At 37.5% G+C, this 14,758-nt stretch overlaps 1 protein-coding gene across 2 annotated transcripts; it reads right to left on the reverse strand.

Moving 5' to 3' along the window:
• Positions 1 to 648: 648 nt before the first annotated feature.
• Positions 649 to 12,906, reverse strand: apip (APAF1 interacting protein). Of its 2 annotated transcripts, XM_079664170.1 has the most exons (8): positions 12,765 to 12,905; positions 8,755 to 8,823; positions 5,052 to 5,152; positions 3,904 to 3,952; positions 3,679 to 3,796; positions 2,878 to 3,013; positions 1,454 to 1,621; positions 649 to 1,290 (listed from the first exon to the last, which is right to left on the reverse strand). In XM_079664170.1, the coding sequence occupies exons 2-8, from the start codon at positions 8,818 to 8,820 to the stop codon at positions 1,197 to 1,199; spliced, it is 732 nt and encodes a 243-aa protein (XP_079520296.1). In that variant the 5' UTR covers positions 8,821 to 8,823; positions 12,765 to 12,905; the 3' UTR covers positions 649 to 1,196. The 2 variants fall into 2 exon arrangements, with proteins under 2 accessions (XP_079520296.1, XP_079520297.1); XM_079664171.1 differs by lacking the exon at positions 5,052 to 5,152 and having other exon boundaries at positions 12,765 to 12,906.
• Between the last annotated feature and the right edge of the window lie 1,852 nt (positions 12,907 to 14,758).

Below are 14,758 nucleotides of genomic sequence, written 5' to 3' on the forward strand. Positions count from 1 at the left end.
TCACTTGTATTTGTTCAAGGAGGAGGATTTTTAAATGTGAGGTTGTCATGTTAATTTTACAGGCTGGTGTTATTTTTTTCACCAAAGGTTTTACAAGAATTCCTCATTAACCAGAACATGGAGAATCTGGGCAGTGTGAGCACAGCGAACATTTTTATTTTTTTGTTTTTGCTATATTTCTTTTTTTTCTATTCAAATAAGCCTGCAGCATATTTCACAGCACAGTGTTTTGAGGAAGTGCAGTGGTGGGAGCAATGGATGGTGTCAGCAGAGGGAGCTTGTTAGCAGAACAACATCTCTGGCTTTCATGAGAAAACCGTATGCAGACTGGGGGCATGTTGTGTTCGGATCTACAGGCATTGTGAGGTCCTGCAACAAATGCACTCGGCTGATGAGCCCACCATGTCCATGGAAACAGCAAGAGCCCTGTTACACAACAGTGCTATTTTTACTGAAGTGATTAACCAGATCACAAAAAAATGTTTTTTAATGTGTGACATATGAAAAGCTGTACTTTATTTGCTTGAAACTAAACTGTGAATTCATAAACTAAGATTGCATTTGTTTCTTAAACAAAACAGCAGGGTTTTTTGTGTTTGCATTGCATTTAAAATAAGAGCATGACAAAATAAATCGTTTTTCAAAATGGAAAGTTGGTTTACATTTTATTTATTCACATTGTTTAAAGCTTGAAAACGTTTTTCGGGAGAGCAGTAAGTCTGGACTGCGACCCGGATTCAATATGCAGAAGAAGGAAGGATGGATTTTTTTTTAAAAGGTAAAGGAAAAATAATTTAGGCTCACAATCCACATCCCTTCAGTTTTTATAGATTAAAGCAAAGGCATTTAATCAACATCATAGATCAATTGAGATGCACAATACTGTATATTATGGCCTGACATGCACCAGGACCATGATTACAGTGCAGCCAAACTTGAATAGGAAATCATTTGAACCTGAAGACCTTTATTTGCCCGCTGCTCATTCAAGAGTTGTCCCATAGTGCTTTTCAGCGTACCTCCGGGTGCTTCTGGATCACAGGCATTCAATCTCCTTCACTCCTGGATCTGCCATTACCATCACATCTGAAGCAGGCTGGCGTGAAAGGCAAATGATTACAATAAACTCTCCTGATTGAACTTCACTGACCTTTCTTCAACAAATGTCTCTTTAAAAAGCGCCAGTGAATGTCAAATTATTCCCATTCTTCTGTCGGGAGGGCAGAAGGGTCCAGTCCACACTGCTTCATCTGGACGGCGATGTCGAACAGGTAGTCGTAGCATTCACACCTGCAAAATGCAGCAGTATTGTTAGAGTTGGAAGATAAAAATACAGTGTAAAGAATTTAAATCAGTTTTTTCTTTGTTACACTTGTCCTCGAAACAAATACTATATATTCTAAGTCATAAACCAGGCCAAATAAGTTAATCGTGCAGGGAGGGAAATGCTCACATGGTCTTGGCTTTTTCCCACGACTCGCCCCAGACATAAACGCCGTGTCGACGGACGAGGACAGCACATGAGTCGGGGTATTCCTCCATTGCCCTGGCCATCCGCTCCTTTAAGTCTTTTTCCTCCGGTGTATTTTCAACAATAGGCACGACCAGGCTGTCATCATATCTGTGTATATGCAGGGTACAAAATGACAAATTACACCCAGGCTGATAACTTTCTCAGGCCATAACTTTACATCACAGTTCTGTCAGATAGAGGCTACCTGTTCTCATAGACTGACACCGCTGTCTGTCGTACAGCCACTCTTATTTGGGGGCAATCAAATCAAAGTGATACAATAAATCCCGCTCTGTACTGAAACTGGTTTATCAATCAATCCATTTTATTAGTCACATTAAACGTTGGAGGTACAACTCCAATAAATAGTAATCCTGTCAGCTCCTTTAATGTGTGTATCATATGCCACACCTCCTCCTTTTTCCTGCCAGAGTCGTTTGCTCTGTCTGATCAGGACACAGAAAAAGAGTCATCTAGCCAAGTTTTCCAAAAAACAAAGTTTCTGTTCCGTTGGAAATCGCTTTGGGCGTGGTGGCTGTACAGCAAATAACCCAACTGGCAGCTGGTGTCAAATTACTCTGTGCCACCTTCAATGGTCTTGCTTGTTGAATTAGTTGGAATCGGGACTGCTGCGTATCTTCGCCACCTTTGATTACTCTGATGTTTACATTTGGACGCTTTTCACGGTATAATTATTAGCCTGTGATGGCGGTAAAGGCACAGGTGTTTCTACGTAACATTCATTTGTCTTTGGCTCTTTTTCTGCTGTAACAACATACATTTCTCATTTGTGGGACTAATAAAGGTATTCTGATAGATATTAAAGGTGGGGTAGGTCATTTTGGAGAAACCAGCTCGAGTGCGCTAGAATTTGAAAATACATAACCGCAGAAAATTTGCCACTTCCTTACAGAGCCCCTCCGAAGCTTCATTATTTGGAAGTGGTGTCAGAGAGGGGGGGTCTCCAGAAGCTCAGCTCTGTTTATTCAAAAGTACCTCTTTACAGTTTCTCCGTGGATGACATCTCATCAAAGTTTCTGACAACATGGTACTTAACGTGCAATAGCATTGACATAGACCAGTTATTGAACATATTGAATTACCATCTACATTTACCAATTCTAAGATGCAGTCTGTATATACGTAGCTTTATGCTTGCATTAACCTTACTGACATTGTGCATCCTACTAATATTTCATGTATTTTTTACACTCCTTACCGTTGACTGTTTTGACAGGTTTGCAGCTATGTTTTCTACTGCCAAGACACCTTCACAAGGAAGACTTAACAAACACACTTGACTGAGAAATGAGGATGCTTCGAAACTTTTTGGACTACACTAATCCTTCTGCTTGATTACATACCGATAGTTGGTGCCTGAGGTGCCCTTACGAATCCCCTTGATCATCTCCTGGTGTGTTATCCTGAACTCTTTGCCGGGATACAGCAGTGTTGCCATGACAGCAGCCTTGGAGTGGGTGTGTATTACTGCCTGTGCCCCTGTATTTTAGCAAAGGAAAAGCTGATTTTTGAATTCTGAGTGTTGCCTACTGGGAAGGTCTTTCTAAAATATCCATTTGTACACAGAAAGACCACCCACAGAGATGATCACACATCCATGTGCACTACGCTTTGAGATTGAGATTTATTTGGGTTTTAATTGTTTTTCTAGTTTTGGAGGTTTATTATCGGCTAAGGAGGATAACTGCACTTTGACCTGGTGTTCCAGTTTAGAGGGGGAGAGGTTTTTCATTCAAATGTTGGCCTGTAACAATGCCTTTATTAAACAACTGTATTATATGAGTAGAACCTTGTCTGCTTTTAAAACATTATTTCCTGGCAATGTATCCGAACCAATATTTCTACATATCAGATTATATACTTTACCATTACATGCTTTGATCCTTAGTTAAGAAAAAAGAAGATCAGAAGGGAAATGTCTGTCTATTATGGATTTTCATAGCTATTTGTTACAGGGTTTGTTATGACAAAATACTCTACTTGTTTGAACAGATCATAATCACAACACCCAGTTATTATTCAATTAAGCGTAATGAGTATATCATTAACTCCATTAAAAACAAAAGTTGTTTTTCAGGTTACTAATTAATGATATCACAGTCTGTTACAGTGGTATGTATGGTATTAATGTATTATTGACTCACCTCTCATTATGTAAGCATTCATAAAAAGCGGTGTGCACTGGCTCTTCCTTAAATTCTTCCAGGCAGGTGGACAGCTGATGTCCCTCTCTTCCATGTCACACACAAACATGTCTTCTGGCTGAGTGACAGAAAGAAAAAAGTATTTTACAAAAACATAAGTATCTGAATCAATCTTATTATTTATATTTGTACTTAGCAAGACATTATTTCACACTGAGGTTATACCTGTATTCTCTCTTTCTGGACGCCTGATGGTGCAACGTAGATCTGCTCTCTGTGGGTTATACAACAAACATTACGGTTTATATAAACAGCAAGCTGAAGGCCAGGAGAATAAAGTAGATATTGAAATTACTTTAGTTTGTCATAACACAATGGACCATCATGGCCTTGTGCTGCACCCAAATAACTGAACTGTTTGTGTTTAGGAGAATGTTATGGTGACAAGGGTTAGCTCCGATGTCAATAATGTTTCAGTGACTATCTGATGAGTCATCCCTTATTACAAAATGAGTCATTGTCAGAGAATGTGTCGCTATACATATCGGATCATAAAACATGAGAAGATGTTTTTAAGAAAATCTACTGAGCATCAGCTCAAAATGTTTCATGATTCTATTTGTGCAAAAATATTGACAGCCTATGTCTCCCCGTAGAAAGAAGAAGAGAAACTGTGTACTTTTCTTTAGTGAGCAACAAACAGCAGAAAAAGGAGAAGCGTATTGATTTTTTTTTGAGAGGCCGCCTCAGGCTCTGAATCATTTCTGAGTCCAACAGGAACACAAAAAGACCTTTCAAAACTTAGAATTCAGACATGCACTGAGAAAATAAAAATACTCTCATTAGAATATTTGTTTAAAATCTTGAAAAGGCTTAATAAGTAGTCAAATATGACAAAAAGTTCTCTCGTGAATCCTTTTAGAGTTACAATATGTTCCGGTCAAAGTGAAATACCAGGGCACATGAGCAGCAGTCACTAAATTTAATTTGTTTTCATATGGAGTTTGTCAAATTGACAAAAAAATGTCAAATCCACAACTATGAGCTGGTTTTGCTTTATGTGGAGCTTCCATCCAAAACAACACAGTTCAAAGATGTTTGTAATAACCTGTCAAAGCCTTCAGTTTGAATTCTGTTGCATTGTGGCAAAACCGTGTACTTTACAATGAATTTGTACACATTGTCAAAACAGATGCAACAGACCTTACATCAGCCGCGATGCACCTTTGTCAACATTTAAATGTACAAAAAACATCAACTAAAACAGATTCCGTTTTTGGCATGATTGTCAAAATATGCAAACAGGTTAAATGAAGGTGTGTGATCTTCTGATCCTATACGATGTTCTGCAAGAAATTGAACCAGAAACCAACCCTCGTCTCAGGCTGATGCCGCCGCCCGTCCCCGTCACCCATCCCAGCTGGTAGAAGAGTCGGCACAACTCCGGGATGAGAAGACGAGGATGCTCCTTCTCCTGGAACAGACACAACGCTGTCAACTAGGTATATCCTGCTGGAGTTTAACAACTTTAAAAGCAGAGTGTTTCTGATACTGATGTTGGCGCTCTATCAGTACGGTCATAGATGAAACATTAGGGCTGAACGATATATCGTGTCATGGCGATAACCGCGATATGCGCATGAGCGATATTCACATCGCAGGGACGTGTGATTTTATCAATTTTTTTTTTTAGTACGTGCGATATTAAGTAGGTAAATTAACTAAAAAACGTCATGTTACGATTATTTTGCTGCTTGCTACAAAAGGAAAACTTTCGCGGCTCTCATGTCAGGGGTACTTGAGTGAGTGACATGCAGGCTCTGCATGCACAGCAAACCACCAATCACAATCATTCTAGATCAGATCACAGCAGGCCCCGCCCCGCTAGTATGCAGGCCATCAAAACACCGGTAAAAAATGAGCGAGGCACAGGAGGAAAATACCAGCGAGAATTAAGATTTACTTCCAAAAAGAAAAGCAACATCTGCCATCTGGAACTTTTTTGGATACAAAAAGGTTCTTCTCTTCTTCATTCACAGATGAACCCCCTTATTTGAGGGTAAGCAACATGCATCATCAGGACAGAGGCATGTCAGGGGGGGGGGGCGCGAGAGACCAGGAGGAAAAATGGTTATTAAAAATGTTTAAATAAATAAATAAAAATATCATAATTTGAAAAATTATTGATTCGAAAATAATATGATTCAGTACAGTACTATTACGTCTGGGTCTCTGTGTTTCATTAAAGCTCGGCTCTGTGTGTGTGTGGAACGAGCCATTTTGTGTGCGCGAGCGAGAGAGAGAGAGCGCACCGGTACCGGAGATCGTTGTTGTTAGCTTCTGGTGCTAGCGAGCTACGCTAACGGATGTTTTTCAACAACAAGGTGGAGGAGAGTCCTCTCCTGTCAGACTGAGAGACTCAGTGAGCTAAAGGACTCTCTCAGTGTAATCTCAGTGGGTCTCAAATGTTTTGGTCCCATTAATGTAAACAATTATTTCCGAGGCGCAGGTTTATATGATCATTATAGTTCTAAAAAAATAAGAGAATAAATGAAAAACAGGTATGAAATACTATATGACAGTAAAACAAGAATAACGTTTAAAAGGGTGATTTGTAAAATATCCATAAAGAAAAAGTAAATCGGTTTACAGTTCTGTTTCATATGGGTGTTGAGAGAAGTATCCATAGATCTCTTCATTTTGCTCTCAAAGTGCAGCAGATTGATGCTTTTAACTTCAATATTTAAAAATAAATCTTCCCGGGGGAGCTAGCCCCCGGACCCCCCTATGTGAGGTCCACACACTACCTATAAAAACAGTACTTTACCTCTGCTTACACCTATATGCTGTGAGCTGATTATCGAGCCTTCATTGTAACAGTCGTGGGTACACTGTGTATTTGCGTGGGGATTGTTGCAGTAGAACATTCCTCTGTAGCGACCGGTACATTAATGGGAAACCCTAAATGTTTGAGCACCCTCTATGAAACATCAAGCTACCCCACAGCACCCCCAAAATAAATCTCTGGCACCGCCATTGAGCCTGACTATTTGTGTTGGGGGGGCCCGACTTTTTTTTTTCTGCAAAGGGGAGGCCTGACAGAAAAAGTTTGAGAACCACTGACTTAAGGTATGATGAGTCAACCAGTTAAGATCCAGACGTCCGTGACTAAAATCCTTCATCCGGTTAAATATAGTTAAAAAAAACGCAATATATATCGCAGGGGAAAAAAATATTGCAATGTCAGTTTCTTTCAATATTGTGCAGCCCTATGAAACATTTTTCATTTGTGAAAATATCCAAATAAACAATACAGTCAATCGATCCAACTAGAAAGCATTGCCTTTGCAGCCAGAGTCAGACCATTTGTCTATGCCATAGAGCTCTATTGTCCGAAAAATATAAAAACATCAATAGCCCCACCATTGAAGTCGGTGGCATGTTCCTTAAATACCACGAGCACACACAGTAGAAGTTTTGACTCACCCCACATGCTTAAACACCCTATTGTCCCTTCAGATGTGCAGGACAGTTTACACAGCCCTAAACTGAAAGTCGCGGGCCAAAATGACACACTTTGTTTGCAAAATGCTCTAACACTCAAATTATTAAACTAGATAGTGATGTGCCAACAAAGGCAAAGAAGCGCATCACAGCATGAACTGATTCTTCTCTCCTAGATGACTTGACATAGATAACAAAACCAGCTGCACTCTGCACTTGATGAGATTCCCTGCTGAAAGAGGGAATGAAGAAAGAAAAAAATTAAGTGTTCTTCTTTCATTTAGCTGTATTCATGTGTGCAGGTCTAGATTAGACAAATTGGGCATCCATTATGGCACAGCTTAAATGATGTGCCAAAAGGATGTAGAAGGAGTGATTGCTGATTTGGGAGTTGTCATGGAGTTTCACACAGGTAGGTTAAAGACGCTACATCATCTTACATTATGCAAAACAATTGTATCTGGAGTGAATAGATTGTATTCCTTTTGTTCACAGATAATCCTACAGAGAGTTAAGTTTTCCTAAAAGGTTTGTTAATTGTTTTGAAAAATGGTATGAAAAATATGTGAAAAAGGGTAAACACATTAGCATGAGTACTTCAGCTGTGCTCAGAAAGTGATAATGAAGATGAGTGGATCACAGTCTCAGTAAATAAGCATCTTTTAGCAATCAAGAAAAACGGTAATCCACAGCTTACAATGGTCCCTAACTAACACCACTTACTAACAGGCTTGAAACTATGTGACTCAAACAAGGAATGGAAGTCAGACAAATATTGAGGGACAGACATTGCTGGTTTCTGCTGGGACATAAAACACATATAAAACACAAGCAGCCATAATTGAAATGTGTTAATGCACTATGTTTTTGAGACTGTCTCCTCAGATTCTTGTGAAGTCCTACAGCTGCACCAACTGAGAGTGTCTTCCGCGGCTGCGTAAGGGTAAAGGATGGCACCTGCTCTGTCTGGGAGGCGCTACAGGACTCTCCTTCCCCTCAGCTGCCACCTTGCTGAACTCTGAATCAATCAAGGTAATAGTAACCCCCCCCCCCCCCTCCATTGGCACTACGACTGGCTCTGTCTGCTACAGCAGGCTTTTTACTGCTGCACTACTGTACTGTACTGCCTGTTTTCTATATGCATTTACAAACCTATTCACAAACTTATCTAGCTATATCTATATATTATGCTTTTGTCCAGCTCTTTTGTATATAAGTATGTTTTGCCTACCTACTTCTTAGCATATAACTCAGTTTTTACTGCCCATACTATTAATACTAGATAGATTGTAGCGTATTAATAGCTATTACCTAAATAGCTATTCTACATTTTATACCTATTTATTTTTTTACTGTTTACAAAGTTTATTACTTTGCCTTTATTCTCAGTTATTTGCATTTCTGAATAGATGCTAAACTGTCTTTCGTTTTCTCAGAATGTGTAGATAACGTAACGTACATGATGACTGCTACTGGGAACTGAGTTAAAATGTCTAACTGTGGCAGACTTATGTCATTTAAGTTCATTTGTGTTACATAACATCATGTGATGTGTTGATGTGTTGTGCTTACCTGTTTCTCAGCTGGCTGTTGACCTGCATCTTGGCAACTGTTGCTGGTGCCACACAAAGACGACATCTCCTGTGAGAAAAACGTGACAACACGATTACTTCATGGAGGATGCAGATGAGATAATAGAGGCAAGAACAAAAAGAGAAATGATTTCTCCTACACGTCAGTTGAGGACAAGCCACAGATTATTTTGATGGGAGGAAGGATAGGCAGGCTCAAAAACCTGAGATGCCACTATTGATTTGAATTTCTATTCAAATGCAAGAGTACTCAAAGGAAAAACCTTTAAGCTATGGCTTTTTTCCAATAAGATAAAAGCAAATGGGGACTTGACTGTGGATTTGATTGTAACATTTACAAAGAAAAGGCTAATGATGTATGGTGTGATTAGGGTGACAAATAAAGCAGACAGGATTAAAAATGCCTTAATACAAACAAAAATAAACAAATGAAGTGAATATGTTTGTCTGTAGTATTCAGTTTTTCAGTAAGCATTAACTCGGTTATGATTACATTAATAAAAACAATTATTTAGTTATGAGTCTTTCATTTTGTTTTTCGTTGTGAAATTAAACTTTTAAAATTAAAAAACGTATATTGCCTTTTAGCATTTCGCCCTGCCGACACTAAATGCAAAGAACTCTTATCAGTTTTCATAAGGACATGTAAGGTAGTTATTCCTTTTATTGTTAGACACATTGTTGATGCCAAAATGAAAAAACACTCAACTCGTTGATGCTTCTGTCCAAGGGTAAAAAAGGGTTACTTTTCTTTTTCTTACAATGCTTCTGCAATAAAGTATAAAGTTGGCGGTGTGCGAGTCGGGTATAGTTTGTTACTTAATACAGTTTCTCTTTTTGGGTGTGGCAGATTTGATTCGATTTGTGGTTGTTTAACGAACCGATTGAGCTGCAGACTGCCGTACAAAGAAACACCTTAAGGGGCCCTCGCGGCTCAGTAACTGCTGACAGCTAATTAATGACAGTTAGAATCTGTTGGCCCATAGTAAACACTGACTTGTTTAATGTTGAAGGGAAAGTTATTGTAATTGTTATTAGATGTCTGAAAGCTAGTAATAATAAAAAATAATGAGCTTTATAATAGGGCTGTGCAATTAATCGTATTGTAAATCACAATTACGATTTTGGCCTGACACAATTACGAAAACAACATCATCGAAAAAAACAATTATTTTGCTTTGCTAGGTTGTGACATATTTGATCTAATTTATTTTAGTCTCATTTATTTTTAATTTATCATATTTATATATGTTTAGTAGCTTGTTGAAGTGCGCTCCAAAATATGTGTTGATCTTGTTTATTGGTATTTATTATTTTGATATTATTTATTTAAATATAAATGTATCATTTATCTTTGTATTGGTTTTTCAGTTGAATTATACGTTCAGGGTAATCAACAGTTAAAAAGATACTGTTCAAATTATTATTTGTATTTGTTTTAAACTTCAATAAATGGATGTTTTCAAAGTCAATGAATAATCGTGATATCAATTATTGACCAAAATAATCGTGATATCAATTATTGCCATAAACGAGCAGCCCTACTTAATATATATAAGTGTAGTGCTTCAAAGTAGACAGTTGAAATCTCTTAAAATACTCACATAAAATGTATATCAGATAGTTACCAGTAAAAGATATAGAAACAAACTTAAAATAGCATAGAATGTTATTTATAAAAAATAAATGGTGATTACAGGTACAACGATGAAATTGTGCATTAAAAAGGAGGATAATGCAAATACAACACAAAATCAGGTGACATATCCTTTTGTCTGTAAGTTATTTATGTATTTGGTATATTACATGTTGTGCTCTCATCTAAGGTAAGAACATAATGCAAAATATATTTTAAATGAATGAATTCTGTTATGATAGGAATTTGACGTGGAATGGAAAATGTATGTCACAAGACAAAAGACAAATCATTTATGTTTTTCATTCAATTATTACGCAGGAATTTCATAAATACAAATAAAATGTACCAATATTAAGCATATTTGAATTAATTGTATTTGTTTGTTTTATTCATGAATTTAGAATCTTTCATCTGAAAGATTTTGAGTATGCTAAAGGTGGGGTCGGTAAGTCTCACAAACCGGCTCGAGATATAATTTTTTTTTATATTCCATGGAATGCTCTTAACATCCTGATAGCAATGAATATCTTAAGTTCTTTGACAAAAAATCCATTAAAAAATGTTATCTGTGGAAGCCGTAGTACTGTAAAAACTACAACGCTAAACGGATTGGATTGCCGCCCTGTCTGTCAGCCTTCCATCTCGTGCACGCACAAATGTATCTCGTGCCGTCATTGGGCGTGCAATCGCCAGCAACAGGCGGCCACTTTCACCATGGCAGAGTTAGGTTCAACATCGTCTACTGGTCGCAAAAGAAAAAATGTAATGGAGCAAATTAAGAACAAAAAGAAAGTGGAAACTAGGAGAAGTCAAACCAGAGTCAATATCGGAGTTGCTTTGGCTGTGTAGTATTGCTAACCTAGATGTGTTTAGCTTTGCCTGATATGTTACATTACTGCAGCCTGCTCTCGCGGAGGAGGTGCTCTGTAAGGAAGTCTGAAGGAAGGGACGGATTCTTTTTGGAGGTGTACTTTCAAATTTTAGTGCACTCGAGCCGGTTTCTGAAACTTACCTACCCCACCTTTAAGCATTTGGATTGTCTCTGTTGGGTTGGGACATTTTCTTTTTACTATTTACTGACACCCTACGGACCGAACTAACAGTTGAGAAAATAATAACCTGATTACTTGAGATACAATACTTGTTATTTGGCAGACAACTCAATTATGCAGCAAAGTTTGCATTTGGTTCCATTATATACAAATATCTTTACAGACCACATTTAGGGAGCACAGCTTTCAACAGTTTGTACTTCTTGTTAATGACAATCATGTGGAAGATGTTTTGTATATTTAAATCCTTTTTCTGCTACAAATTCAATTATAAGTTCACACACCGACTTAGATGAGCAATACTGAGTCATGAGCAGAGTATTCACATTCTGATGCAATTAAAGATTACTATTTTGTTCTCGTTTTCACAAGGTTGTCCTTTGTCAGAATAAAAAGCCTGCAATTTATATCAGTTGTTAGCTGATTAGATTCAATTTACTAAATGCACTTCAACAAACAAGAAACTTGATACAATTTATCATTTTAAGAGTTTTTATTTTGGTGTTTGTTTATCTTGTCCTTTTACTGACACATTACCTATTTTCTTTTGAAAGAAAAATGTACTAGGCATCCACAATAACTACACAATCACAACTACTACAGACTGAATTATGCAACTGTGAATTGGAACTACAACACAATGGGTAATTTCATTTTAAAATCAGGCTTAATGGGCTTATTTTTCAAATTGTGGGTTTAAGAAGAAACTCGCATATCAGATCATATAATCCATTAAGTTCCACAAAGAGAATAAGTTAATTCATTTGTAGGTATTATTAAAAATAATAAGTCACATAGGGCAAACATGCAGGCGTTGATGCTTACTTGTAACGTTAGTTACACTGGCAGTGTTTCATAAAATCAATTTACACAATTCAATGATGACATATAGCATATATTTACCTGAAGGGAAAGACAAAGCCAGTTTGATGTTTAGATAACTTAGAAACGTTACTCGTGTTACTAAACATTACTCACTAAGTTTGAGAAGTATTTTGCCTACTCAAATAATGTTTAATATGGCTTACCAAAAGACTGTACAGCACTCCTTAACGTTAATTGTGTCTCGTTTTTGTAGCATCAATAAGTGAAGTTGTTACCCCATTTAAAACAATACAGGGTAAATTAATCTGTGTGTGTGCGTTGTTGTTTCATTCTAACAGCTGACCAGGCTGCAGCTAACTAACTTTAATACAGGTTCGTTTAGGTTGCAAACTCATTGTGTTGTGGCACAACTATCATAGTTTAACCTCTAGTCGAAAGAGCAGTTATATGTGCATACAAAACATGACTTCTTACCTTTCTTATCTTGTGAAGACAGTCTGTGGATACAATATGTGATGCCAAAGCAGCTAACGTAGCACACAGCTAGCACCGCGTCATCAATGTGCGACACACTGACTCGCCACATTTTTCTGTTGTCTCAAAGGTTTTGCATCAGCATATTAGGCTGATATTAATGGCAACAAAATAAAGACATTTGAGTTATTAAATTAATCAAGCAGGACTGTCCATGTTAGTTATACTATAGTTATTGTATTATTTGGTAAGCAGCAGACAACTTACATGTTGTGATTGTGTTCAGTGGCGAAAGTAACTGTACACTTACTCAAGTTGGTAGTACAGTTTTGAGATACTCAGATACTTGGACTTTACTTAGTTACTTTGCAGATTTAGGGTGGGGAGAGTGGGGTAAATTGAGCCATTTTTTTGTTATGCTGTCCTCTAAGCAAGGAGAAATTACACATTGTAAAAATGAAAACACACACCTATAATTCAGGATGTCTCCTAGCAATGGCAGTGATAATAATTAATATTTGATCAAGGGCAGTGAAAATATTACTTCTTCCCAGTGTAGGGGTAAGTTGATCCAGGTCAGGGGGTAAATTGAACCACTGTTCAAACCTGGGCATACCTGTTCAAACCTGGTCATACCTACAACAAATCTTAAAGGTAACTATAAACTATAAATAACAAACCAAATATAAGCTTAGTTTTTCAAATATTTTTTATATACATTTCGATTGAATTAATTAATTTTAACATGTTAAAGGAAAAGTAATCATACAAATGGTGATACAATTTCATACATCTTACCAATCAAACACAGGGTAAATTCAACTTTAAATATAGCCTACAATGAGCTCTTATTATCAACTTGGCGTACTTTCATTCATTTCTCCATTGAAAAACTGGCTCAACTTACCCCAAGGCCCATGGTTCACTTTACCCCATAGCCACCATTTTAGAAAAAATAGCCTAGCATTGAAATTCAGAGTCATCTTTAGCTTAATGATTCACATGGTTTAATACGCTGCCAAGTGCCAACACATCAACATATACAATATACGTGTGTTTAAACCTGGGTACTTTTTTTTTTACATGACAGCCGATATAGCTGACATCTACAAAAGGTACTTTGAGGGAGCTAGGTGTTCCAGGTACGTCCAGCTGGGAAGAGACCAAGGGGTAGACCTAGGACCAGGTGGAGGGATTATATTTCTTCGCTGGCCTGGGAGCGCCTTGGGATCCCCCAGTCAGAGCTGGTTGATGTGGCCAGGGAAAAGAAAGTTTGGGGCTCTCTGCTGGAACTGCTACCCCCGCGACCCGACCACGGATATAAGCGGGAGAAGATGGATGGATGGATACTTTTACTTTTGGTACTTTAAGTATATGTTGATGGTAATACTTTTGTACTTTTACTTGAGTAAACTTTTGAATGCAGGACTTTTACTTGTAACAGAGTATTCCTACAATCTGGTACTTCTACTTTAACTTAAGTAGAAGATCTGAGTATTTCCCCACCTCTGTTTGAGTTACATTTTAAAAAGAAATTCTATAATAATGCATCCTATATTATTAACCTTTGTATGTAAACATTCAATCTGAAAAGTAACTAGAAGGCCAACAATACCTGATAAATCATAAAACTCTGGAAATTACTATGTTTTTCACCTGAAGTGGGGTGGGCTACCATAGAGCCTATGTAGGATTAAATGATAGATCATCAAGTAGGTAGGCTACCTTGACTTTTTCTAGTAGCCTACAATACTAGTAGCCTAAATTGTAAACAGGTACTTTCCATCGCTAAATTGTTGAATAGCCTATCTGGCCTGCTTTTAAGTGTGTCTAGTATCGGACCCGGTGTATTACTTCGCTACTTCACAGGTTTATTGCATATTATGGATTTTTCCTCATAATTAAATATGCACTTTGCTACTGTTTGCACCAACTTGTTGAATGCTAAACTGCATTTAATTGAACTGGTTGTGTGCAGTGACAATACATCTAAT

This window comes from Notothenia rossii, assembly GCF_949606895.1.
Source record: "Notothenia rossii genome assembly, chromosome: 2".
NCBI classification, from domain to species: Eukaryota; Metazoa; Chordata; class Actinopteri; order Perciformes; family Nototheniidae; genus Notothenia; species Notothenia rossii.